Consider the following 27,892-nt stretch of genomic DNA (forward strand, 5'->3'; position numbering starts at 1 on the left):
TGTCAACAAAAGCTTGCTCTCAGATACCATGAAAAAGAAAGTGGTAAAATCGAGGTAAAATATTTATGTTTAAAAGCATGGCTTAAATCTTTATAGCTGTTAGTGTACCTACCTAAGAACAAGGTAGAGAGTCTTTTGGCTTGTTGCAAACGAAATCAACAAACTCTGAGGCATTTTATAATGAAGATCAACTGTATTTAGAGTGCTAATAAAAGTGAAAACAAATTTGCTCCAAGGGAGAGAGTCGCTGAAGATCGTCTACGACCGAAGTTAAACTTATGCACACCACACACACACACACACACACACACACACACACATGTCCTTTAAATTAGCTGACTTAAAATTTGGAGGGCAAGTCCTCCACTCAGTGGCTGGAGATGTCTGTAGGTGATTGTTGAAGTGGGACCAGCCTTTTCTGTCTTTTCTCAGAGGGTAGTTGCTGGGGCCTGTGTGCACCCAGAGCAGGTAGAGCACTTGCTACATTATTATCCTTTTATTTGCATGTCTATTCCTCTGGCTTTCATGAACCCTTGACCAGCTTGACTCATTTGAGCTTTACCTCTTCAGTGCCTGGCTCATCGTAGCAGCTCAAAAAGTACCAGCTGAATAAAAGCTACGTGCTCTGAATAATATGCTACTTTCACTAAACAAGATTCAATACAATAAAAATAATAGATTGATCTCCTTATAAGTTCGATTGTTCACAAAATCATCCAGGAATATGAATATTGACAAGAGCTTAAAATGAGGAACTAAGCTGTATTGCAGAAGACAGAACTTACAGTACTATAGAGTTTCCCCATGTCTTTGGAGTGGGTGATATACGGTGTCTCCGGAGAAAACGTGTACTTGCCCTTTATTAATTTATTAAATGTTTCTTTATATTTTATCTAAGGAGGAAAACCAAAAAAAAACCTTTGATTAATAAAATGTACGTTTAAAGTTTCATAAGATCTACCTAGCAAGATAATAATCAGCCTACATTTTGAGATTAAAACCAACTAATGGACTAGAGATGAAAAGGGACTAATTTCAGTCCATTGCAGATAAGCCAATAAAATAACTTGGGCAAGGATATGGATATTAACTGAAAGTGGGTACAACTAACTGTACCACCTGCTAGTGACTTGTAAGACTTTCTCTCCCAAAGATTATCTTACAACCCCCGGCCCCCTCATCTTATATATAAGCGGCTTAAGTGTCTGTTTGTCGCCGATAGTTTATTGGTTGCTTGCGTAACTATACTAGCCAATGGGGTGAAGTTGCCATGGCATTCAAATAGTCCCGCCTTCTGGCATGCCACCTCACAAATTGAGGTTAAAGATTGGAGCAATTATTATGCTGTTAAGAAATCTTAACACCAGAAGGGGTCTTTGCAATGGTACAAGACTAGAGGTTCTCCAATTGAAAAATAATGTCATAATAGCTAAGCCTTTGACTGGCTCCTCTAAAGGTGAAATACATGTCATTCCAAGAATTGATTTGGCTCCATCTCAAACAGGGTTGCCGTTTCAATTGAGATGTAGACAATTTCCTGTAAAACTTGCCTTTGCTATGACCATCAATAAGTCTCAGGGCCAAACGCTTAAGCGTGTTGGCATTTTTTTACCTGAGCCTGCATTTGGACACGGTCAACTTTATGTTGCCTGTTCAAGAGTTCGTGAAAGAACAGATGTAAAATTAAAAATAATTGATGGTCCTCTGCAAGGCGAGCTTAAAAATGATGGAAAGATCTATACAAGAAATGTTGTGTACAAAGAGATCTTTGACATGTGAATTAACATTTTATTATTTAAATCACCTTTATTTATTGAGCTAGTGGTGGCTCTTAAGAAATGTACCGCCAGTGGTTTCCTTCATTGCACTCTAAGCAATTAAGCAAGTAGAAGGGGGAAACCCCGTGGGGCACTAAGCAAAGGGGTGTCCTCGCTGCCTGCCCTGGGTAATTCAGTTTGAATTAGCAAACACTTTTGCACAAATCATTTTAATTACAATTTATAATATCTAGAACAGCGGTCATTTCGTATGACTGCCGGGCTTTCTAGTTTTCTTATAAGCCAGTCTGTTCAATGATAGACCACTAGCTCCTAGTCAATGTACCTCATCATGCACAAAGCAAACTTACATCACTTTGATTGACTGCATTCATCTTGGCCAAAACAATCTCTGGAGGGTCTACCACACTTGTAAAGTTAGGATAGTTGTCAAGAGCAGCTTTCTTGTATTTCACCTGCAAAGAAATAGAGATGATGAAGGCAGGTCTCGCCCTACAGAGTACCTGTCCCCACCTGGCAGGGAAGGAGGGCAGGCGTCAGGGAAGAAGAACAGGCTTCGTGTACCTGGTTCACCAGCTCTTGGTTGTTAGTAACCCGCACGTGTTCCACAGAATCCAGGGGGATCCAGCCGATGCCTCGGAGCCACTCCAGGTCAGCTTTGTAGATATTCTAGAGCAGGAAGTGAGACAGAATGAAAAATGACCCAGACACAGGGTTACAGACAGCAGATTAAAAACAATTTTTTTTTTACAGCTTTTAAAGGAGTTCAGTCTCCTATAGCTGTTGTCTCATTGATTCAGTTGTGATTTCCTCTGTATAACTGGGCCGTATTTCTTGAACTTCTTACTATGAATGAAGTACTGTGCTAGGTGCGTTGAGGGAGAAGTGTTAAGAAGGGGTCTAGGTGCAGAGAGAAATCCTTTACAGAGTGGAGGGCGGTAAGCGCGGTGAGAGCAAGGCTGGTCAAGTACCCTGGGAGGTAAGGGCGGAGCCGGCATCTTCTTCTGGGAGCTTGAACAAAGGGTTTCACAAGGAGGCGGAATTTTAGATGAACTTAGTAAATTTAGTTATCAAGAAATACGTGGGCCATTTAGAATAAAGGAAGTCACATAAGTAAATGCTGATGTATTATAGGGCCTGGGAGGCAACCTTCCCATCAAGCCTGCCTCTCCACTTCCCATTTTGCTCCTGGATTCTCGCAGCCCACCCACACCGACTGAAGCGGTGTCACTAATCTGAGTCCAGTTCCACAGCGGTCTTTCTGCTGCAGCGACCTGGGAGGGGGAGACTCGAGTTCGGCACCTGCGTGGCAGGCAGTCTTTGCTTGCTCTTCCTGTTTGGGCAGTGAGGGGAGGCCCTGTAAGGTTAGCTCCGTGATGCCCTGCGCGGCGTGTTGGTGCATCGTGTTTCTGTTCCCTACAGACTGCTGCTGTCAGGTAGAGACCCTGACTCAGGCCTCAGTGTGTGGCGGCCTAGTGATATTCTCTGCCCTGGCTTTACCAAAGCTCTGCACGAGAAATTCTGGCCCTCCTGCGGCCTGCCAGTATTTTGTGTCCCTTTTGCTTTGATTCCTATGAGCAACTAACTTCATAAATGCCTTGAGGAATGAGACACCCGGCAAAGCAAGCATGGGTCCCGCCCAGGGCCTTGAGTATTCTTTCATGCAAGATTGTCAAAATCCCAACTCAATCGCAGTTCCCACCTACGCCAATTATTATTCTAAATCAGTTGATATTTTTTCATGTAAATGTGAGTGAGGAACAATGCAATGGTACAAAAGCAGATTTTTAAATAACTGACTTTAAAATGTATTCAGAAAGGTAGCCAGTGGGCAACGCTGTCACTCAATCACTGCTCCTGATCTTCCTCTATTTCACGTCCAGCTTCAGTGCCTGCTGGGAGCAAACTAAATATTTATGGCTCCAAGTTTCAAAGAGTGGTGATTCTGGAATGCTACTTAATAATTCTCAGACTATACCATATGTTTGTAGCTAATTAAGAAACAAAAATCACTTACATCACTCTGTAGGTCATAGGCTTTCCTTGCCTGGATCACATCGTTTTGGTCAGGATGACATGTCCATTGGTGCAGGTAATTACGGTAATCAATATCACTGACAAGGCTCTGCCCCTGCTTGGCGGTCAACACTGATACTGCGTCAGCGGGAATATTGATTTTGGCCTTTGTTTTATGATAGCCCTGTTTGTACAGTCTGTCGTTCTGAATCTGGCCCGCGTGCTCAAACCACACCAGGTGAGGGTCATCTCTCATGCTCGGGACACCAACATAGTGGCCTTTCTGCTTTACATGTTCAGCTTTGTATTTCAGCTGGTGGGAAGAAGCACAGTGATTCCATCAGCTTAGCTAAGCACACAGGGCACAAGGGACTTTGAATATCCGTAAATTCAGCCCACCCCCAGCTTTTTGTGTCACACATCCCCACTACGAGATTAAATAACAAAAAACTGAAAAAAAAATACATATTAAAAATATATCAACTTAAAAATGAAAAAAAAAAAAGACATGTGCTTTCTAATTCTGGCACTATTTTATCTGAAGGCCTCAAGATCTTAGAAAAGCCAGGAAATAGGAGAAAAACTGAAGATGGTGATGGGGATAAACCAGTCTTACTGTGTTGATAATCTAAAAAAATACATAAAAAAGAAAAAGTAAAGAACTCGAAGGATAGCCCTTAAAGAAGCCAATGTGGAGGGACTCTCACAGCCCACGGACAAAGGACCAGAAGGGAGCAGGTGTTCCCACCATCCCACGGCCTGGCCAGGCTTGCTGGGCCACAAGGGACACTCCCCCGTGCCAAGCCTCAACGTAACTGGGTAGTCCCACGGGCAGGGTCCAGTCTGCAACGTGCACTCATGGCAGGATGAATTACCTCGCTCTGAACATCACTAGAATGATGGGCATGAACAAACGGCACAGCATCCGGAGGCAAAAGGTAACCCGTAGCCTTTTGTTTCTCCCAGCTCTCCTTGTAGAGGTGCTAGAAGACAGAGGGCCACAGCAAAGGGTTAAACTGAGGAGTCCGAATGGGGGGACAAGACGTGCACGGGCCTAACCCATACCTGGTCCAGTATCCGGGCAGCCTCCTGGGCCGTGTGCAGCAGCGGGGTTTCCGTGAGGGTGTACTTTGATTTGGTGTCGTTCCAGTCTTTCCGGTATTTAATCTGGAAACAAGAGACAAGGGGTAAGTTACTGGGTGTTAGGAAAACATAATGTAAAATGATTTCAATGATTACAACCTGTAGTTCAGGCAATGATTGCATGCCGTGTGTAAGCAGGTGGAAAAGCTTTGGAAATGACATCTTTATGATTGGGCCATTTTAGAAGAACAGTCATGTACTTACATCATTTAGGATCTCACTGCTTTGTTTTGCTGTCACATAATCAACTCTGTCATCCACAGGAGTAAAGTTCAGAGTTTCAATTTTTGTGCGATATTTATTCTATGGAAAAGAAAATATCTTTTAGACAATTGTAGCCACTGGCCCTGTGTGAGCTGAAAAAGATATGCTAAAAAAAAAGGATCCTTTTCTACTACAAGCAGAAAGCACCATATTTGAATGGTGTCTTCTTGGCAATCTTTCTTCTCAGCATTTTACTTTTTAACAAATGGGTTGGCTTCCTATACCTTCCACAGATTTTAAAGTAGCAGGTTTTCTTAGCTCCCAAAGTCATGTAATGTGTCATTATACACATTATATGTATCATAATACTCAATACATTATTTTTCAATGGGACAAACTTCACTCAAGTATGTTCCTATTGCTGCCAAAAATGTTTTTTATATCTACAACTCCAAACATCAATGAATATGCTAAATATTATGTTATGGATGTGGTCCTATAGTGTCATAGTAACAGTACAGAATTATTTTGAAAAAAAAAAAGTATGCCTGGCTTAAATGACAGCAATTAAAATTGCTTAAATTGTTGATAAGGAATGACTAAATTTTGGCTTGGGTTTTTGTGTTTTGTTTTGTTGTTGTTTTTTATATAAATAGAGAGACAGGAAGGGAGGGAGAGAGGAAGGGAGGAGAGAGTGAGAAGCCTCAAATTCATAGTCGCTTCAATTTAGTTGTTTATTAATTGCTTCTTGTATGTGCCTTGACAGTGGTGGGGAAAGGCTCAAGGACAGCCAGTGACTCTTTGCTTAAACTAGCTACCCTGTGCTCAAACTGAGTCCACGCTCAAGCTGTCAGCCTGGGGATTTTGAGCTAGGCATCTCAGCGCTCCAGGTTGATGCTCTGTCCATTGCGCTACCACCTGCCAAGCAGTTTGTGTATTTTTTCTCAGTCTTTTAGGAAATGTAATGAATGGCAGGATAAAACATAGGAATACCTCACTGTAGATATCCCCAGCATATTTGGCATGATTGACAGAAACGGAATCCTGGGGCATCCAACCAATCCCACGCAACCATTCCAAGTCAGCCTTGTAAATAGCCTGTGAAAACAAGGTCGGGATGAAGTCAGTAACTGTAGCCACAGTCCTGTTTATTTTATCCATCGGTCTGATGGAGAATTACAATTTAACAATGATAGACTCAAGCAGTCAGGCAGGTAACATAAGTAATTTTAGGTGGTATGAAAAATTAGGAGGCCAGGTGGTATGACAAACTAAGAAACATATTTTCTATTTAAAAGGAATTCACTTCAATTCATCTAGGCAGGGGTCCCCAAACTTTTTACACAAGGGGCCAGTTCACTGTCCCTCAGACGGTTGGAGGGCCGCCACATACAGTGCTCCTCTCACTGACCACCAATGAAAGAGGTGCCCCTTCTGGAAGTGCGGCGGGGGGCCGGATAAATGGCCTCAGGGGGCCACATGCGGCCCACGGGGCCGTAGTTTGGGGATGCCTGATCTAGAGGTTATTGTTGTCAGGGCCAATGCACATTCAGAGCTTTATTCTGTGAATTTGTAAATATTTTCACCATACTTCTCCTTATCCTGCAACAGTTAAGAACTATATTCACACTACCATTCATTTCTTGACACAAAATCTCTATCATTTATGGTTTTGGTGATTTTGATACCAAACTATAAGGTATGACTAAAACCCAAATCTTGGCTATATGAAGACATGAAATTACATTACAAGGACTTAAAGACATAAACTTTCTGGGAGTCCTGGCAACCTATAGAAGAGCACCTCTCACAAGGTGTCCACTCACATCGCTCTGCAGTTCGTAGGCTTTCCTGGCCTGGATCACATCGTTCTGGTCGGGCAGGCATATCCACTGATGCAAGTAGTTGCGATAATCCACGTCGCTGACCAGAGTCTGGCAGTTCTTAGCATGCAAGATAGAGAGCATGTCCACAGGGCTTTGGAACTTTGTCTTCCATTTGGCCCAATTCAGCCGGTACTCTCTTTCATTCTGAACCTTGCCAGCTATGAGGGCCCACCGGATCCTGTTGTCATCTCTGGCTGTGAGGGTGCCCACATAGTGGCCCTTCTGCTTCTCGTGGTCAAGCTTGTATTTATACTGGAGATGCAAAAACAAAACAGATGGATCGCAACTGGTACTCTCGATGCACCAAGGACATCTGCTGAAAACACTGAGAAGTTGAACAAGCCATACGTACGTCACTGGCGATCTCCCTGGAAGCCTTGGCAGCCTGTATGGGGATAGCGTCCAGCCGTATGTCACAGCTCGTCTTCATTTCATCCCAACCTTCACGGTAAATTTTCTGAAGAGAACAAAGAGTCGTTCCAGGTTCAAAGTTCCTAATAACTCCAAGTGCTCACGTAGAATTATTATCAGAGGGGTACAGTTTTGAAGTCCCAGAACCAGTTAAAGAAAAGAGAATAGATGAGAGAAACATTCTGCACCATGGGATGAAATTCAAAACTGAGACTGGAGTCCCAATATTTCGGCTCAACAAAAGTTTTTTCCCTTTAATTTGAATCATAGCCTTGATGTAGTTGTTTATGGTTCAGGTAAAAGAGTTTAGTTGCTTCTTACATTGGTAGCTTTGGGATAAATTTAAGTTCAGATATTAATGGGCTATTATGGAATTTCCTTAATTCAATAATTCAACTTATTTAAATTTTAAGTTAATTCAATTTTGTAATCTTCAAAAGTATAAACATTTTAGATTTGTGAGTTCTTTCTTCCCCCAATATGGTTTCCTAGATCTTATGTGATTAAAGATGCATATTATTTGGGATTGTTTTAAGTTCCTGCTGAGGTACAATTGGATGTTACCAGTCATTTTTATTTTATTTATTTATTTTTTTGTATTTTTCTGAAGCTGGAAACGGGGAGAGACAGACAGACTCCCGCATGCGCCCGACCGGGATCCACCCGGCACGCCCACCAGGGGTGGCACTCTGCCCACCAGGGGGTGATGCTCTGCCTCTCTGGGGTGTCGCTCTGCCGTGACCAGAGCCACTCTAATGCCTGGGGCAGAGGCCAAGGAGCCATCCCCAGTGCCTGGGCCATCTTTGCTCCAATGGAGCCTTGGCTGTGGGAGGGGAAGAGAGAGACAGAGAGGAAGGGGGGGTGGGGAAGCAAATGGGCGCTTCTCCTATATGCCCTGGCTGGGAATCGAACCCGGGTCCCCCGCACGCCAGGCCGATGCTCTACCGCTGAGCCAACCAGCCAGGGCCACCAGTCATTTTTAAAAAAATGTAGTATCTCTAAAAATGAGACTCAGGAACATGGACAAGAGTGTGGTGGTTACCAGGGGGAGGGGAAGGGACAGAGAAAGGGGGTAGAGGGAGGGGAAGGGCACAAAGAAAACCAAATAGAAGGTGACAGAAGACAATTTGACTTTGGGCGAGGGGTATGCAACATAATCAAATGTCAAAATGACCTGGAGATGTTTTCTCTGAATATATGTACCCTAATTAATCAATGTTACCCCATTAAAATTAATTGTCTAAACAAAAATAAAGGAAGAAAGAAAGAAAGAAAGAAAGAAAGAAAGAAAAAGAAAAAAATGTAGTGTCTCTTTGTTTGTAAAGAGAAGTTAATTAAGGGAGTGACTGGTTCATAGATAACTTTAAAAATATATGATCATATTTAAATAGGCATACTCTGTATTAAAAATGTCAAAAAGACTCAGAAATAATCATTTAAATGTATAATTTAAAAGCATATCAATCAGTATGGAATCTTGAACAGTGGAGAAAGGAGAGGTAAATTTTAGTTATTGACCATTTCATGGCCTTTGCATATCTGAACTGTGAGTGCTCAGATAAATTTTGTGTTTGTAAGTATTGATATGTTTTGTAGAAATTTTCATTCAAGTTTTTGTATGAATTTGGGGTCCTCTTTTAACAATTGACTTGTTTTCTATACAAAAGAAAAACCATTCCCCACATTTAAATCTATTATACTGGAGAATATTAAATGCAAACTTGTCATTATGTTGTTTTTAATTTTTTTGTTTTTTATTTATTTCAGTTTATTACATATATTATTACATTATTATTTTTCTTATGTCTTATTTTTTGTTTGCTTATGTGGTCAAATATATTTTTTATTTGAACTAAAAAAAATCTGGCTTGAGACTAAGCTTCTTCATCTATTAACTTTGAGAATATAGGCAAATTCCTTTTTTTTTTTTTTTTTTTTTTTGTATTTTTCTGAAGCTGGAAACGGGGAGAGACAGTCAGACAGACTCCCGCATGCGCCCGACCGGGATCCACCCGGCACGCCCACCAGGGGCGACGCTCTGCCCACCAGGGGGCGATGCTCTGCCCCTCCGGGGCGTCGCTTGGCCGCGACCAGAGCCACTCTAGCGCCTGGGGCAGAGGCCAAGGAGCCATCCCCAGCGCCCGGGCCATCTTTGCTCCAATGGAGCCTTGGCTGCAGGAGGGGAAGAGAGAGACAGAGAGGAAGGAGGGGGGGGGGTGGAGAAGCAAATGGACGCTTCTCCTATGTGCCCTGGCCGGGAATCGAACCCGGGTCCCCCGCACGCCAGGCTGACGCTCTACCGCTGAGCCAACCGTCCAGGGCCTCCTTATTTTTTTTTTAGTCTTAACTTTCCTATCTGATAAAAACAAAATAATTATATTTTACTTATGTGGTTAGTTTGAAGATTAAATGAGTTGATTTAATATGAATATGCTTGGTTACCTATATAATTATATACAAATAGTCTAACAATTTTCACTTTCTAAATGATGAAAAGAATTTTAAATAGCAAGTTATATAAAGATTATAATAACACCATGTGTAATGAAAATGTTCATTTTGGTTAACATGCAAATGGGATGTTTGATTTATTCCAAAACGCAAGCCATTCTCATTAATATCTAAATATCTAAAGTTAACAAATTTACTTCTGGCATGGTTTCAAATATTAGTCTTTCTTATGTCATCATATCAATGGTGGGGTTCTGGCATTTTCAGCGAAGAAACTGATCATGCAGAAGGAGAGCACGTGACTTTCCAGAGTTTTCAGTGCACTGCCCCATTCTACTGATTCTGATCCAAAAAAGTGTTTAGTGGCCTAAAATTTTGTGTGTTTTCCTCTTAATCCCTGGAAAAAATTAGCTCCCAAGTGGCTCATTATAATCGAGCTGATGGTGCACAGTTTGGCACATGGTGAGGAAACGATGCTTGGCACATTCTTTTTCTCACAAAGATGTATTGTATTTTGAAAGATTCAAACTATGGTGAACTGTACTAAGGTAGGTACAGGAAGTACCTAAGGTCTTACTGTACATGTAAGAAACCTCTGTGATCCACAAAGGTGGTGCTTTTTTGAACATCACTGAATTGTGCTGCTAACCACATAACTAAATTAATTTCTGTGTGTGTGTGTGTGTGTGTGTGTGTGTCTGTGTGTGTGTGTGTGTGTGACAAAGTCAGAGAGGGGGACAGATAGGGACAGACAGGAGGGGAGAGAGGTGAGAAGCATCAATTCTTCGTTGCGGCACCTTAGTTGTTCATTGATTGCTTTCTCATACGTGCCTTGACCAGGGGGCAACAGCAGACTGAGTGCCCCCTTGCTCAAGCCAGTGACTTTGAGTCCAAGCTGGTGAGCTTTGCTCAATCCAGATGAGCCTGCACTCAAGCTGGCGACCTCCAGGTTTCAAATCTGGGTCCTCCACATCCCAGTCTGATGCTCTATCCACTGCGCCACCTCCTGGTCAGGCACTAAATTAATTTCATCTAACAGATTTCTAATGTTGATTCCCTTGTTTCTCCCAGGTATATAATGATTTGTTCTGAAAATAATAAAAAATTTGCCTTTTTTCTTTAAAAAAATTATCTCTTATCTTATTTATCTTGGATCAAATGTGAAACTTCCTCTGCTAGACCTTTCAGTGCAATGATAATGTTAGTGGGCATCTTTACTTGACTGAGAAGCTTAGTTACTGAGGATGAGCCTGACCTTTGATTTGAGATTTATTTTTTTAGTCATGTCAAGAAAATGTCCATTAATTTTCACTTGCCTAATATTTGATTTTAAAGGATAAGAACAGATTGAATTTTGTTACATTTTCAAATCTAATTAAGAGAGCATGTGACTTTTTCCCCTTTGTTCTATTACATTATTAGGTTTCTAAATATAGAGCCCTCCTAGAATTCCTAGATGATTCCTAGTTATTTGTGTCATATATTTATGAACAACTGACTCTGATTTGCTCACTTTTTATTTAAGATCTTCCTAGCTTTCACTTGTGAAACTATTTTGACAAGTTTTGGTAATTGTGATGACTTTTTTCTTTTATTGGGCTCTACGGTGGTTTGTAGTTTTGAAAGAATTCTTCTGTGAAATCATGTGGGTGACCCTGGCATTTGAGAAGAGAAAGGAAAGTGTTTAACAACCCTCTTAATTTCTTGCTATATGTTTTTGTTCTTTTTCTGGGTGTCAATTTTGGTAATTTGTAATCTCCTAAAACATTCTATAATCCAGGTTTTAAAATTAATTTGGAGGGTTTTGCAAAGAATTCTCATGTTTTGAGTTCATCTGACTCTGTCCTTAATTCCTTTTTCTTGTTTGTGGGTCGCTTCATTCCTTGTTCATCTTTCTTATCCTTATTCCCCTCTCCCTTGTATCATGTTGACACTGGCTCACCAGTAACTGATCTGCCCAGTGACTCTGAGCCAGAGATCTGCTCCTTTGTCACTCCTGGTCTGGGGTTGATGGGAGGAGTCTCCCCTGCCTCCCTGGTCCGGGGCCGATGGGAGGAGTCTCCCCTGCCTCCCTGGTCCGGGGCCGATGGGAGGAGTCTCCCCTGCCTCCCTGGTCCGGGGCCGATGGGAGGAGTCTCCCCTGCCTCCCTGGTCCGGAGCCGATGGGAGGTGTCTCCCTGCCTCCCTGGTCCGGGGCCGATGGGAGGAGTCTCCCCTGCCTCCCTGGTCCGGGGCCGATGGGAGGAGTCTCCCCTGCCTCCCTGGTCCGGGGCCGATGGGAGGAGTCTCCCCTGCCTCCCTGGTCCGGGGCTGATTGATGGGAGGAGTCTCCCCTGCCTCCCTGGTCCGGGGCCGATGGGAGGAGTCTCCCCTGCCTCCCTGGTCCGGGGCCGATGGGAGGAGTCTCCCCTGCCTCCCTAGTCAGTCTTCAGCCCCTTGGCTATGACAAGTTTCACTGATGATATTGCGGCACCAACTGAGTGACTTTTTAAACAGAAAGGGAGTCTGCTGCAGTACTTACGTTGCTCACGTTAAGAGCATTGGCTCTGGCGAGATTAATTTCTGGAGTATCTGGCATTATATGGATCGAAGTTTTATCCTTGTCCCAAACTTCTCTGTACTTTGGCTATGGACAGAACCAATGGTAAGTAAATCACTTTGTAATTTTGCTAGTTTCAGTGCATAAATTTCAATTTTTCTGATCCAAAATCTTTTCATATTAAGGTACAAACTTCTAGAGTTTTTTTCACGTAAGTTACTCAAACTTGATATGAAATCTCAAAGGTATTTATACCTTTTATTAATCTTTAAGTTTTTTGTTTAAAATTGGTAAGTAGTAATAAAACAACCCTGTCAGCATTACTTATTAAAATCTTTGCTATCATCATTATTATTATTATTAAATTACTAGGTCAATTGTTTCATTTATTTATGACACTAACCTGATTTTATTATAGAGAAAATGGTAACTTACAATACTAATATTTTCAGCATTTGATTTAGCGAGGACAACTTCAGGTGTGTCGACGATACTTGTGTACTTGAGTTTCACCACAGGTGTTCGGTAGACGCTGTCTCGCAGGATCTCCTGGGCGTTTTTGACCCTCAGCACTTCGGGAGACCCATCGGGCATCCAGCCGACGCCTCGCAACCACTCCAAGTCAGCCTTGTAGATAGCCTGGCACAGGAAACAAAGTTAGCTAGAACAGGTTTAAAAAAAAAACTCTAGTAAAATAGAGAAGCAATCTTGTATATTATATTTTATTTCCCACAAACAATAACAAAATTGAGCACTGTCCTGACAAACATAATTTCTCATGAGCACAGCAATGTTTTGTTCTTGTTTTCTGTGGCAGGGGTCTACACTGGGGTAGATATGTATTTATGTTTTATTTTTCAGTGAGAGGAGGGGAGGCAGAGAGATAGATTCTTGCATTCACCGGGACCCGGATCCACTCAGCAAACCCACTAGGGGGCAATGCTCTGCCCATCTGGGACCATTGCTCCACTGCAACCAGAACCAGTTTTTAGCACCTGAGGCAGAGGCCATGGAGCTATTCTCAGCACCCTAGGCCAGTTGCTCGAGCCAATTGAGCCATAGCTGTGGGAGGGGAAGAGAGAGGAAAAAAGGGTAGGGGTGGAGAAACAGATGGTTGCCTCTCCTGTGTGCCCTGGCCAGGAATCATACCCAGGACTTCCACACACTGGACAAACGCTCTACCACTGAGCCAACCGGCCAGGGTCTATATATGTACATTTTAAAAAGCAGAAAGATGTAGAAGGAGCTCTCTGTTTGGGGGAAGCATGGCGAATTTTTGAATAAAATTAACTAACTAATCATCTTACTAGTCAATGGGCACTTTAAAAGCAATGATAGAGGCTGTCCAGTAAGTTCTTCACAAAGCAGCCAGAATAATCTTTTCAAAATTCATGATTCAAATCTGTCACAATATCCTCCCATTCTGTGGCTTCCCATTGGTCTTAGGATAAAGATCATAATCCTTAACATGGGCTGGAAGGCAAGGGATGACCTGGCACCAGTCCCAACCTGTTCTTCCAGCCTCATCTTATATGTGCTTCCCTTCGACCTGTGCATTCTGACCATGTTGGCCTTCTTTCAGATAATGGTTTGCATACAAGCCCCTTAGTATATGTTGGTCATTCTGCAAGAATGTCCTCTGTGTCCATTTACTTTCTCTTTGTATCCCCACTAACTCAGCACTTCCTTAGATAAGCTTTCCTACCTCTCGTAGAGACAAAGACAACTACTTCTCAGCCGTCTCATTATTACTGATGTTCTCTAATATTTCTTTCTTTGTTAACAATGTGAATTCCCTGAATTTCCCTAACTTCAGGAACTTGGTCCTATTTCTTCTTATTTATTCACAATTGTATCTTTAATACTTAGCTCAATGTTTGGCACATGATAAATTTAATAATTTTTTTTAAAAGACAATTAAGAATTTATGCCTGACCGGGCGGTGGCACAGTGGGACTGGGATGCGGAAGACCCAGGTTTGAGACCCTGAGGTCACCAGCTTGAGCGTGGGCTCATCTGGCTTGAGCAAAAAAAGAAAAGCTCACCAGCCTGGACCCAAGGTCTCTGGCTCGAGCAAGCAGTTACTCGGTCTGCTGAAGGCCCATGGTTAAGGCACATATGAGAAAGCAATCAATGAACAACTAAGGTGTTACAACAAAAAACTGATGATTGATGCTTCTCATCTCTCTCCGTTCCTGTCTGTCTGTCCCTATCTATCCCTCTCTCTGACTCTCTCTCTGTCCCTGTAAAAAAAAAAGAAGAAGAAGAAGAATTTAATCCTTACCTTAGCTCCACAATTCTGACCTTATTGAATTTTCTTTTTCTAAGAAAGCACCTCCCTTTGAATTGAGATTTCACTTTCCTGGTTATCTAAACCTGCTTCCCCAGACATAAGTAAATAATTGACATAAGACATTGCTCTACGTTAAATACCAGTTATTAACTTTATAAAAAACCATGATGTTTTTCAGAAATGATATTTTAGTAACTAGTTAATAAGATACAAATACCAGACTAAAAGGTAGTAAGAGGAGTGAGAAATGTAGGGAAATTTCTATCTTAATGAAGAATGACATATATGTTTTAGTGTGTAAAGTTTGACAGATATCCAGAATTCAGAAGAAAGGATTCTCAAAGAAGAGTACATACAGATTTGGAAACTTCCCTTCCTCATTCTGTAAGAACTTGATTGATGCGCATGACTCAGTACACTAACGTGGTTCAGGTTATGAAGAGCTTGTATTTCTTTAGAAAACAGCCTACATCCATCATTTCAGGGGATGGGCATGCTTTCCTGGAGGAAACTCATTCATTATGAGAAAGCCTCTCTTAAAGCTAAGGGGAACCAAGTTTACATAATTAAAAAAGGTATTTCTTCTATAGAAGAAATAAACAGCCTAAGGGAACCTAATATTTCCAAAACAGTGAATTGGCATAAAATATGACTAAATCTAAAAATATTTTAGGTGAATTGACGGAACAACATGTGAAGAACACCAAGTTAAGGGAAACTAGTGAGGCTGGAGCACGCTGCTAACGATCGAAATTAACTTCAAGGAAGACAGCCCTGTCCTCTTCCATACTTAGTTGAAGGACTTTGACAATTCTTATGTTAAAGTATAAACACTGTATTATTAACAAATCTATAGAAAAATTATACAAGTGAAAACTTAACAATGAAAATAAAAACTTTCCAAATAAACTCAGCCGTAAGGTAGGCAATTGATAAACTTGGTAAAACACTAAAGAAAAGTGCTTGTGCAGAAAGAGCTGTGTTTTCCCAAGCACTGGAAGGAGGGACCAGGCAGAACTGTGGAAGGCTTCCTTCCTAGGGATAGCTTATCCCTCAGGCACCAGGTTGGTGCCCCCCTCACAAGCACACACTTACGTCACTCTGCAGGTCATACGCTTTCCTGGCGTGGATCACATCGTTCTGGTCAGGAAAGCAAGACCACTGGTGCAGGTACTGGCGATAGTCCACATTGCTTGCTAATGCCTGGCCTTCTTTGGCAGCACTGAGGGCCACCATGTCCTTCGGGATGGAGATCTTGGCCTTGTGGTCATTGTAGGCCTTTTTGTATAGTCTGTCATTCTGCATCTTTAACACATTTGCTGCCCAAACCAGTTTAGGGTCTTCCTTGGCATTGCGACATCCAATATAATGACCTTTCTGTTTCTCGTAAGCAGTTTTATATAGATACTGGTGGATGTGAACAGAAGAAAGAGGAGTTGTTTTATCAAACTCAATTTTTCTAGAAATGTTGTTCAAAATAGCTTCATTCCCTTAGATTACCCATTGTGGGCACTGTAAACACTTCCGAGGCAAGAACATTGTGAGCCCCTCTAAGGCAAGAACTGTGCTTCTAGATTGGCCTTCAGCGTAGGCTTGCCAGTGTCTCTCACACTTCAGTCCCCGCTCGGTTCCCTCACAGGTTTTCCACACACACGTACCACGTGTATTTCATACTTTAAGTCAACTTGGCTCTTTGTTTAAATTAATTTACTCTTAAAGTGTAAGCTTATTTAAATTTTTATTTTCAAATTTGTAATTCTACCAAAATGGGATAAAATCAGTATTTTTTAGCACACATGAAAGTGATTATATAACCATTTTAAAAAATGCTTGTTTATGCAGTGCATAAAATGATCACAGGAACCACCTATGCACACTGCACTTCGGGAAACAACAGAATTCACTTGGCATATAAGTCTTTAAGTGATTGTAAATTAACTTGTATTGAGAAGATATTGGAAAGAAAATAAAAATCTGCTTTTGAACCTAAGAAGAGCAGAACTAAGCAGAGATGTATGAAAAATTGTTATAAAAGTTGTTCTTGAATTGGGGATTTTAAAACAAGACATTCATAACAACTTAAATATACCATGTTTTTCGCTCCATATGATGCACCTGACCATAAGACACACCTAGGGTTTTAAGGAGGAAAATAAGAAAAAAATATTCTGAACCAAATGGTGTGTTAAAATATTTAATAAAATACCATATGCTTCTCTCCAGAAGATGCACAGGCATTTTCCCATCCACTTTTGGATGAAAACAGTGTGTCTTATGGAGCAAAAAATACGGTAATTCCTGAGGAAGTAAGTTAAAGATTAGTACAGTATTAACTCCCTGTGTGCCTACTAGTTAGTGCTGTTAAAGCTGGGCGGTGAGGAGCTCTTACATCACTGGCAATATCTCTGGAAGCCCTGGCATGCTTGATCCCAATGGCATCTGCTCGCAGGTCATAGCCCGTCATCTTGACGTCTTCCCAAGCTTGCTGGTACTGTTTCTGAAATAGAGATTGCAATGCCACAGTCAATCTGAAAGGGAGCTACTGACTCAGCACTACTGCTGTGTTCAAGATCATGTTACCAGTTACACTGAAAATTAATCTCCCTTTAAGATTTATAAAATAGGCTGGTTTCATATTGAACATAAGGTCCAATAAATTTTTAACAGAATATAGTAAAGTCCTCCAATAACCTTTTTTTAAGAAGAAAATTTAGGAGATAGTAAATTATGTAAAAATGAGAAGAAAATACATAGTTTGGCTTTTAGAATGATGGGCTGCTATATAGAGAACCAAATATTACTATATATGTCTATGTATGTTTATGTTGTGTTTTGACAAAACCACTGCATTTTTCCTTCCATCAAAGATAAAGGAACACATCTCTATATTTTAAACACACACACAGGTGCGTGTACACACAGCACTCACACACAGAGCGCACTTATCATTAGCTTACAGACTAGAAATAAAAGGAATGGTAGGGGAATGCCTTTTGCTAAACTCTCTCTGAAGCAAACTGCTGAAAGGCTCAGTCAGGCAGAGAGAGGGCATAAAGCAAGAGCAGTGGCGTGTCTTACATTGCTGATCTGCATGGCGTTGAGTTTGGACTGCAGCATCACTGGAGTGTCGGCCGGCACGTTCACATTAGTCTTTTCTTTGTCCCAGGCATCGCGATACAATGACTGGTAAAAATGAAAAACAAAGTATGATTGATCAGGAAATAAGTCAATTACCATATAAATAAAATCATATGGACAATTGTCCCTTGGGAGGTTCTCCTATATAAATACAGATCACATTTTCCTTTTATTTAGAAAGTGCCAATAGTGACTACAACAAGAGGAATGAATTCATGTGTAATATAATTAAAAATGTAAAATGAGTCAGAAACAGGTAGTCATTTATTTATTTTTGCATTTATTCACTCGTAATTATCAAGCAGGTATACCCACATTAGAGGTAACTATGGTATTCCACATTGATAATCAAGTCCTAGTTCTCTTAGCTCAAATAATGTCTAATATTGTTGCCCCTGGAGTTTTCAACTTACTTCAAGATTGAATGCCAAGAAAAAAAAGGTGGCAATTTTGTAATCATGGTATTAACTGGTTGACCTGTATTGTAGGCAAGGTCTCAAAATGTGTTCAAAGAATTTGTAAAACTTGAAGATGCTCACCACACTTATATTGTTTAAAGAGTTATCTAAGCAAATTAAATGTGAATCCTGTTAATGGATTGAGTATGTAAAATTCCATCTAGATACATATATCTTTAAGATTCTAAGGTTTGCAGGCAACTGTTCACCTTGACTTCTTTAAGCAGTTTAAAGAGCATGATTAGAATTTTTACTGTGACTTCTTCAGTTTGTCTGAACTTATCATAAACTCGCTTACCTCACTGATCTGTAGAGCATTGGTCTTTGCCAGAATGACCTCAGGGGTGTCAGCAATGCTGGTGAATTTGAGGGCCTCAGGCCTTGTACGATACAGCCTTTCATTGAGGAGACTTTGGGCATTCTTCACTCTCTCCACTTCCACAGAACCCTCTGGCAACCATCCAATACCTTTCATCCATTCCAGGTCTGATTTGTACACATTCTACATGAAGGTCAGGACCACAGAGTGCAGAAGAGTCAAATTTGCCCACCGGAGCACAATGCCAACAAACCACACAGCTATCTCTGTCTAAATTAGTTGGGTGGCCAAATCCCATGAAATTCAAGGATTAGCATTAAATGCTAACATTTGTGTGTTATGCCTCTGGCACATGTCTCTGGGAGAAGTTCATAGTATCCTACAGGAATTGGAGCAGAGCTAACAAGTGGCATTTGGGGAAAGACAGACAGTAATGGCATAAAATACAAGGTTGAGCTTCTGTGCTCACCATCTGAAATCTGCCTTTTATGTACCATTGGGAAAACATCTGTAAGAATTTAGTTAAAAATGGTGCTCAGATGCATGAATACTGAGAAAATATGCATTTATATACACTCTCCAATATAAAATATAATATAAGTATATATTTTCTTATAGGCATCAATAAACTTAAATTTCAAAATTTTCTTATGCTCAACCTGTTTCTGAAATTTAGATATCTGATAGTGTAAATCTACTGGATCAGAACGACTGGGACTGAAATTTTCTACCTAATTACATAGAATAGCAGAATGATTTTCATCTTAATGATTAAGGCCTTTCCGCATAAGAAGGAACCTTCTTTAAGATAAAAAAAAATGTTCAGAAAAATTCTACTATTATTAAATGTACAGAACATATTAGGTTCTATTAAGATTACCAGTTAAATTATATCCGTACAGAATACACTGTGATTAAACACAGACACACATCACCCCAAGATTCTGGTGATAATATACGCACATCGCTCTGCAGTTCATAGGCTTTCTTAGCCTGGATCACATCATTCTGATCTGGCAGACATGTCCACTGGTGCAGGTAATTGCGATAATCAACGTCGCTAACCAGGACCTGGCATTTCTTGGCTTGAACAATTGACATCATGTCCAATGGTGTCAGGTGAATTCCTTTAGACTTCTCATATGCTTTCTTGTATTCTCTGTCACTCTGGATCTTGGCAGCATGTATAGACCATACCAGTTTGGGGTCATCTTGTAGGCTGCGGAAACCCACGTGGTGGCCCAGCTGCTTACGGTAACCTTCTTTGTATTTGTACTAAAGTTGTCAAGAATCAGATGAAAAGACATATGAAAATAATTTATTAAGAGGATTTTTCATTAAATGTGTCATAATATTTTCTTAATGTAAATTGGCTCAACATTGGCAGTCATTACATACGTCAGCTCACTTTAAGGAAAGTAGATAGGGTTATTTAGATATATTGCTCACAAAAATTAGGGGACATTTCAAAATAAATAAGAAGTGATAAAAAAAAAAAGCATTTGATTTCTTTTATTAAATAAGAACATCAGAAAAGCAAACAACAAGTCCAAGAAAGTTGTTTGATTATGCAAATGAGATGCAAAACCAACTTTTATTTCATTGGTGAAAATGTACTGTACAAAAGGCTAAAAGTACTGGAGTATCTGCATGTTTCCTGATCCCCTAATTTTTGTGAGCAGTATAGTTTTATAAAGGACATGAGTAAATCAAGAGGGAAACAGTAAGGTGATCAAGAGTAATAAAAAATAATAATAGCTAACATTTACTGAGCAATCACTATACTTCAGACACTATTACGAGTGCTTCAAATGTATTAGGTTGATCCATATGATATTGCTGAATTTTTTAGTTAAAGATGGTTGACAGTGGCAATTATAAGCTCATTTAATCCTCACAACATACCTATGTGGTACTACTATTATTATCACATATTTCAGATGGGGAAAATAAGGCACAGTTAGGGTAACCATTGTCACCAAGGTTACCTGGCAGGTGGAACATTAAGTCAGATGGTGCCCCGAGAGTCATGAAGGTAACTAAGGAGAAGAAGTCATGTGATTTAGGAGACAGACAAGGTGTATGGAAATGGAAAGGAACGTTGTTGGTTTGAATCAGAAGATGACAGTAAAAGACCTGTGGACAAGGGTTTCATCTGATCCACACTTGTCTTAAGTGTCTTAGGACTAGAGTCAGATGGTTTCTCTTTCTTTCCTATACTATTTAGATAACAGAGACAAGTTTGGACAAAAGGAAAATAGAAACAATGGGAATAGCAGATATGGTGCTTGACTATGGTTTTTAAAGATAAAGATGAGGAATAAGAAGGAAGAAACAGTTGGTATATGTAATAAAAAATAGAAAAGAACTCAAAGAAGGGGAAAAAAGGTGGCTTAAAGATTTGGAACTTGATAGGATAATTGTTTTGACTGTTATTAAGGTTTAAAATTCCTGTTAAATGAACTTCCAAAACTTACTAAGAGCATTATACCTAAGCCTCCAGGATATAAAATCTTTACAAAATGTGATTTTATTCTTAAGTCTTCTTGTTTGAAATTTCATCTCTGATTTATATTTATGGAGAATGTCATAAATATTTTGGGGGTAAAAAAAATCCATTGTATTGGTTTCTAAATTTTTCTCGAGAATTTTCCTCAGACCTTTCACAATATTTTTCTTCTACTCAGGAGCAACTCAGAAGTTATTTACCTCATCTATGCTTACCTTAGTGTTTTTGGTCTCATTTTAATGTTTTTAAATAAAGTCTTTATTGAAAGACAAAACACAATTGTTAGTGTAGATTTTTATAAAAACACTTAAATTCTTAAAAAATACCACCCCTATTTGCTGTATAAAGGAGAAAATCACAGGGAAACAGGCTGTACCTCGCTGGCAATGTCTCTGGAGGCTCTGGCTTGCTTGATTTCAATGGCGTCTGCTCTTATGTCATAGCCTTTCTGCTTGGCCTCATTCCAGTCTTTCTGGTAGAGTTTCTATTGAGGGCAAACACAGGTTTGTTTACATGAATTGAAAATAAGTGCATATACTCAAAGTAGTCTTATGAATCATAAGGCATAATGTCGAGGAAGGCAACATAAGGAAAAAACCTGTCACTTTTTCTGTTGGTTATTGGTTACTTACTTTGTGGAATGCAGGATACTTCTAATAAAAGCTTTAAGGTAAACATCTAAATCTAACAGCTAACTCTCTAAATCTGAACATCTGAATTCAAATTAATGTTTGAATATTTGCAGTCATTACTCTATGGTCCATGTGTGAAGAAATCCCATTACACAGCACGTGAAAACTAAGCATCAACCATGCACCTTCACAAAGTACCACGTGAGACCTGATTAGATTTTCTCCCTAATGCTGTCTTTTGAGGTCTCTGCTAACAAGATGTGACATAGATCAGTGGTCCCCAATCCCCAGGCTGCGGACTGGTACCGGTCCGCAGAGAAAGAATAAATAACTTACATTATTTTTGTTTTATTTATATTTAAGTCTGAACGATGTTTTATTTTTTAAAAATGACCAGATTCCCTCTGTTACATCCGTCTAAGACTCACTCTTGACCCTTGTCTCGGTCACGTGATACATTTATCCATCCCACCCTAAAGGCTGGTCTGTGAAAATATTTTCTGACATTAAACCGGTCCATGGCCCAAAAAAGGTTGGGGACCACTGACATAGATATCATACATAACCTGCACTTTGCATATAATTAAAAGTGCTTTTGGCTTTTTTTGTGGTCTTTAAATGTCAAATGAGAAAGTTCTGGATCCATCAAAAATCTAAGAAGACAATAGAGACTGTTACCCCTTATACTTTCTTGCATAAGAGGCATTTAATTAGGGATTCCATTATTCTCGAATAACATACAATGAAACCGAGCTGTAAACATTGGATATAGGACAGTGGTTTTTCAAGGCTGAAAGGACTACAACAATGAGATACTGGTATCCCAAATGCTGCAGTCCCGAGACCCAGCCATGTATCTAAATTAGCATTTAAAAGAGAATTTCCATTTATATTGCATTGGGAATGGTCGCTAAAGAGAAAGTGTCCAGCATCAAAAGCTGTACACATTTCTAAGAGAGGTAATTTGTTGGTTATAATACATTCCATAAGCTTACAGATATGGTTTCCTAAAGGCATTTACACTTCATATTCATGCCTCTTACATTGCTGATTTGCAGGGCATTGATCTGGGCCTGCAGCATGACTGGTGTGTCAGAGGGAATGCTGATGTTGGTTTTGTCTTTGTTCCAGGCTTCTTGATACAGTTTCTGTGGAGAGAAGAGAAATATTATTTTAATATTTAATAGAGAAGGGAGATCTGAAACATAAAATCTTAGCAATCATTTAACGATTTTATATGCGGTATGTCTGTGATGGTTAATTTTACATGTCAATTTGTCTAAGCACGCTACCCAGATATTTGGTAAAACATTATTCCAGATGCTTCTCTGAAGGTATTTTAAAGATGAGATTAACATATCAGTAAACTTTGGGTATATCAGTAAAGCAGACTACCTTTAGTAATGTGGGTGAGCTCTGTCCAGTCCAAGTCCTTGATAGAAAAAAGACTGACCTCCCCTGAGCAGGAAGTAATTCTGCCTGTCAATTGCCCTTGGCCTTGAACTGCAATTCCTTCCTGTGTCTCCAGTCCGCCAGCCCACTCTGCAGATTTTGGACATGCTGGCCCCACAACAGTGTGAGCCGATTCCTTAAAACCAGTCTCTCTCCTACACATGCCATTGGCTTGGTTTCTCAGGAGAACCCTGACTAATACGATGTTATACCATTCAATACGTAGTCATATGCCACACATTTTAGTATTTCATAGTGGTGTTTTTCAACCATTGGTCCGTGGACCATTGCTGGTGTGCCAGAAATTTCCAGCCAATCCATGAGAGTTAACCACCTTGATATTGTAAAAGATTTTAGACCCAGTGATCTTTGCCAAATTTGCTATGCTCAGGGTGATTTCTGCCTTAGCAGTCCCTGAAATAATTCTCCTTTTTTCATTGGTCCCCAAGTGTACAATGGTTGAAAAATCACTGTTTCATAGGACTTAAATGAATATTGATTTCCTGAATCATAATAGAGTAACATTTTTCTAATTTTAGTGCTTCCAAGTATGTGGTAGGGGAAAAGCATGCTGGCATTCATCAGAGTTCTACTTTGCATGTGCCTTCACCGAACTAGCCAAAGGATTCTCAGAACTGCTCCCATCACTAGAGTCTTTGATTAGAAACAGTCCTCTTGTCCGGTGTGGGTGGCCTCATCTGCTAGCCCAGACCCACCAAAGAAAAGCTTGAGGTCAAATGGTTCTTACATCACTGATTTGCAGAGAGTTGACTTTTGCCAGGACGACTTCTGGACTGTCAGTAATGGAAGTGAACTTCAAGGCATCTGGTCGCGTTCGATAGAGCTTTTCATTCAGCAGGTCCTGGGCACCCTTCACCCTGGTCATTTCCACTGAGCCTTCCGGCACCCAGCCGATGCCCCGCAGCCACTCCAAGTCTGCTTTATACACATTCTAAAGAGATGTTAGGGTGAAATTTTGTTCTTATATTAGATGTTATCATTCCTTAATTAAAAAATAAAGTTCATAGGGAGAGGACGGTTCCAAAAAAGTAGGACCTGAGATTTTACATGACTTGGGCATTTTAATATCAATAACAGAGTAACTTGTAAGACTATAATTTTTTAGATGAGCCATGAATAGAAATACAATAGTAGTAATGCTACATTTCATGATAAATTATATAACTGAAACATTTAAAAAAAGAAATTTGTTGACTGCCATTCCATGTTCATCCTATAATAAGAGACCCATGGGAGGTCCATTTAATGTTTTGGCTATAGCACAGCAGTGCAGTTTTTAAAAATCATTCATGTAATTTATGTTTGCCTGAAATATGTTTTCATTGCTGCAAAATAAAAACGACACGAGGAAAATGGTCTGGCATATAGATCGTGGAATAAAGGGCATGACCCAAGTAGGGTTCTTTATCTACATTCTTTGCTCCCATGACATAACTCCTAAATATGTGGTTTTTATTAAACATGAGAATGGCGTCCCCTGGGGCTGTGCAGTACACAACCTATGGATCTGTCCACAGAGAAAGTGCCTGAACAAGTAGTAAATCTGTGTTTTCCCAGTCCGCCTTTCCCAAAACTCATGTTACGTACATCACTCTGCAGGTCATAGGCCCTCTTTGCTTGGATAACGTCGTTTTGATCAGGTAAGCATGTCCAGTTACGCAGGTAATTTCGGTAATCGATGTCACTGACCAGTATCTGACATTTCTTGGCCAGCAAGATGCCTAGCATGTCCACTGGGCTACTGTACTTGGTTTTCCACTTCTGGAAGTCCTTCTTGTACTCTCTTTCACTTTGAATCTTCCCTGCATGTATAGCACACATAATCTTGGGGTCATCTTCAATGCTCTGGGCTCCAATGTGATGGCCTTTCTGTTTTTCATATGCTTCTTTGTATTTGAACTAAAGTATCAGAAATACAGGTTTAGAAACCCAGTTCCATGACCAGATACACATTGACAAATACAGACAACATGACCATCCATAAGCAAAAAGATAAGAATTTTATATTGCAAACATTTTGGCATCTCTAGATAATTTTAAACTAACATTTTATACTATCATAAACATAACTGTTGTGTAATCATATATCTTCATTGGTGTAACCTTTACCTGCATCAATTCTAACTATAATTCCAAAGTGTATTTTTCTTCTCTGTGACGACAAAGGGAAAAAGCTCTTAGCACATAGGAAGCAGGACTGGAGGAATACATGCTGAAGCAGTACAAAGTGTGGCACTTACGTCACTGGCGATGTCCCTCGAGGCCTTGGCACTTTTGATGGAAATAGCATCTGCTCTTAGGTCATAGTCCTTCATCTTTGATTCATTCCATCCCTTTGTGTAAAGTTTCTATGTAAAGAATAATACACAACCGAAAAAGAAAAGTGATATAGAAGGTTAACAGGCTAATTCCAAAAAGGAAGTTGGTAAGACAGAAAATATATTTGAATTACTCCTAGGAAGACTTAAACAACAATCAGAAAACTTCTTACTTGGCTAATGTTGACAGAATTGCTCTTGGCCAGCAAAATTTCCGGGGTGTCTGGCATCACGTGGATGGAAGTTTTGTCAGAATCCCAAGCTTCTGTATATAAACGCTATGAGGAAAGTGAGGTAAAACCCTTTTTAAAAGCAATACATAACAGTTGTTATCAAATTGAACTAATTTAACTATAAAATAGCCTTTTAAAGGTTATTTGGATGTGAAGGAAGCAAAAGTATAGTGAAGAGAGTCAAATATGGTGAGATATATATATATATATATATATATATATTTTTTTTTTTTTTTTTTTTTGTAGTTTTCTGAAGTTGGAAACGGGGAGGCAGTCAGACAGACTCCCGCATGCGCCCGACCGGGATCCACCTGGCATGCCCGGGGGGGGGGGGGTGATGTTCTGCCCACCTAGGGCGTCGCTCTGTTGCAACCAGGGCCATTCTAGCGCCTGAGGCAGAGGCCATGGTGCCATCCTCAGTGCCCAGGCCAACTTTGCTCCAATGGAGCCTTGGCTGCGGGAGGGGAAGAGAGAGACAGAGAGGAAGGAGAGGGGGAGGGGTGGAGAAGCAGATGGGCGCTTCTCCTGTGTGCCCTGGCTGGGAATCGAACCCGAGACTCCTGCACGCCAGGCCGACGCTCTACCACTGAGCCAACCGGCCAGGGCCCAAATATGGTGATATTTAAACAGCAATATGATCGTTTTATAGCTAATGAAACAACATAATGATTTCAATTATTACTTCTTTTTATCCATTAAAACTCAAGTTTACTCATAGGACCTCCAAGATGAAGCGTGGCTATAGAATGTGATATAGTAGAAACCCCTAGGCGTCAGAGTGAATTCCAAGTTCCAACCCAATTCTACTGTATCTGTGCTGTGTGATCTTGAGAAAGGTTACATAACGCCTCATATTTCTCATTTATTGAAGGAAGATAATCATATATTTTTTATGGAGTACTTTTTGAAGTTCAACCATAACATACATGAAAGGACTAGTCATAGTGGCACACACCACAATTTTGTTTTCTATTGCTGTTATCACTGTGGTGATATTGATGGGTGTGATATAGATAGAATTTCTGGAAATTTAATATCCCTAACTCTGGAGTTTGCCGAGAGCCAATTTCACATTCTTCATTGGGGAAGCACTCAATCTCACCACCCAAATGTTTGGTAGATATCCAGGCAGATGTGGGAGAATTTGGGTAAGTTGAATTCAATCTAAACTGTGCATATTGAGACCCTACTCATTGGCTAAAGAATTAATGCAGTCCCAATAAACAGAGCACTGGAACTCTGGAAAAAGAACTGAGCATCTATCTTGTATAATAAAACTGAAAGCAACAGTAGCAGCTCACTTTTCAAAATAGATTTCCATAGTCTAAAGCAGTGCTGGTCAACCTGGTCCCCACCGCCCACCAGTGGGCATTCCAGCTTTCATGGTGGGTGCTAGCAGAGCAACCAAAGTATAAATAAAAAGATAGATTTAACTATAGTAAGTTGTTTTATAAAGATTTATTCTGCCAAACTTAGCGAAAATAGGACATAAAGTACTTGGTAAGTAATTATTATTATATGCTTTAACTTGCTGTAACTCTGCTTTATAAATTCCCTACTTTTACTGTGGAACCAGTGAGCAGTTAGAAAATTTTACTACTAACAGAGATACAAAAGTGGGCGGTAGATATAAAAAGGTTGATTACGCCTGGTCTAAAGAGAAAGAATGAACCAAGCAACTCATCTGAGTTGTGCATGCACTGCTATGAACACCATGCTTCCCAGACCTTAGAACAAAATGCTAAATGGTTATATAGTTCTCACTTTATCAGCCACGGTCATGACTCAGGCAAATGGACACAGCTGAAGACTAACCTTGCTCATGGTCAGGGCATTAGTCTTTGCCAGGACAATTTCTGGGGTATCTGTAATGCACGTGAATTTGATCTTGTCAGCAGGCAGGCGGTACTTCCTGTCACTCAAGATTTCTCCAGCTCTCTTCACCTTCTCAACCTCTACGGAGCCAATGGGCACCCATCCAATGCCTCTCAGCCACTCAAGATCTGCCTTGTAAATAGCCTGAAAATGAAATAATGTCAAATATTTATAGAAATTACTTAGACAACCTGGTGTCTGACCCAGGTTTAGCAT

The 27,892-nt window shown here is 40.3% G+C and overlaps 1 protein-coding gene across 27 annotated transcripts in view; it reads right to left on the reverse strand.

Moving 5' to 3' along the window:
- NEB (nebulin) overlaps positions 1 to 27,892 on the reverse strand; it is a 207,437-nt gene that overhangs the window by 73,129 nt on the left and 106,416 nt on the right. For all 27 annotated transcript variants that reach the window (XM_066346075.1, XM_066346074.1, XM_066346072.1 and 24 more), the window contains 24 exons: positions 27,617 to 27,820; positions 25,742 to 25,846; positions 25,491 to 25,598; positions 24,838 to 25,149; positions 23,978 to 24,181; positions 22,821 to 22,925; positions 21,522 to 21,629; positions 19,600 to 19,911; positions 18,616 to 18,819; positions 17,800 to 17,904; positions 17,111 to 17,218; positions 15,817 to 16,128; positions 12,864 to 13,067; positions 12,411 to 12,515; positions 7,380 to 7,484; positions 6,968 to 7,279; positions 6,135 to 6,239; positions 5,142 to 5,240; positions 4,860 to 4,961; positions 4,670 to 4,777; positions 3,796 to 4,107; positions 2,343 to 2,447; positions 2,129 to 2,233; positions 786 to 893 (listed from right to left, as the gene is read on the reverse strand). In XM_066346075.1, the coding sequence (XP_066202172.1) occupies positions 786 to 893; positions 2,129 to 2,233; positions 2,343 to 2,447; positions 3,796 to 4,107; positions 4,670 to 4,777; positions 4,860 to 4,961; positions 5,142 to 5,240; positions 6,135 to 6,239; positions 6,968 to 7,279; positions 7,380 to 7,484; positions 12,411 to 12,515; positions 12,864 to 13,067; positions 15,817 to 16,128; positions 17,111 to 17,218; positions 17,800 to 17,904; positions 18,616 to 18,819; positions 19,600 to 19,911; positions 21,522 to 21,629; positions 22,821 to 22,925; positions 23,978 to 24,181; positions 24,838 to 25,149; positions 25,491 to 25,598; positions 25,742 to 25,846; positions 27,617 to 27,820 (3,957 nt within the window). The remainder of the gene's footprint in view (positions 1 to 785; positions 894 to 2,128; positions 2,234 to 2,342; positions 2,448 to 3,795; positions 4,108 to 4,669; positions 4,778 to 4,859; positions 4,962 to 5,141; positions 5,241 to 6,134; positions 6,240 to 6,967; positions 7,280 to 7,379; positions 7,485 to 12,410; positions 12,516 to 12,863; positions 13,068 to 15,816; positions 16,129 to 17,110; positions 17,219 to 17,799; positions 17,905 to 18,615; positions 18,820 to 19,599; positions 19,912 to 21,521; positions 21,630 to 22,820; positions 22,926 to 23,977; positions 24,182 to 24,837; positions 25,150 to 25,490; positions 25,599 to 25,741; positions 25,847 to 27,616; positions 27,821 to 27,892) is intronic.

The sequence above is a fragment of the Saccopteryx leptura genome, chromosome 7, assembly GCF_036850995.1.
Source record: "Saccopteryx leptura isolate mSacLep1 chromosome 7, mSacLep1_pri_phased_curated, whole genome shotgun sequence".
Classification (NCBI taxonomy): Eukaryota; Metazoa; Chordata; class Mammalia; order Chiroptera; family Emballonuridae; genus Saccopteryx; species Saccopteryx leptura.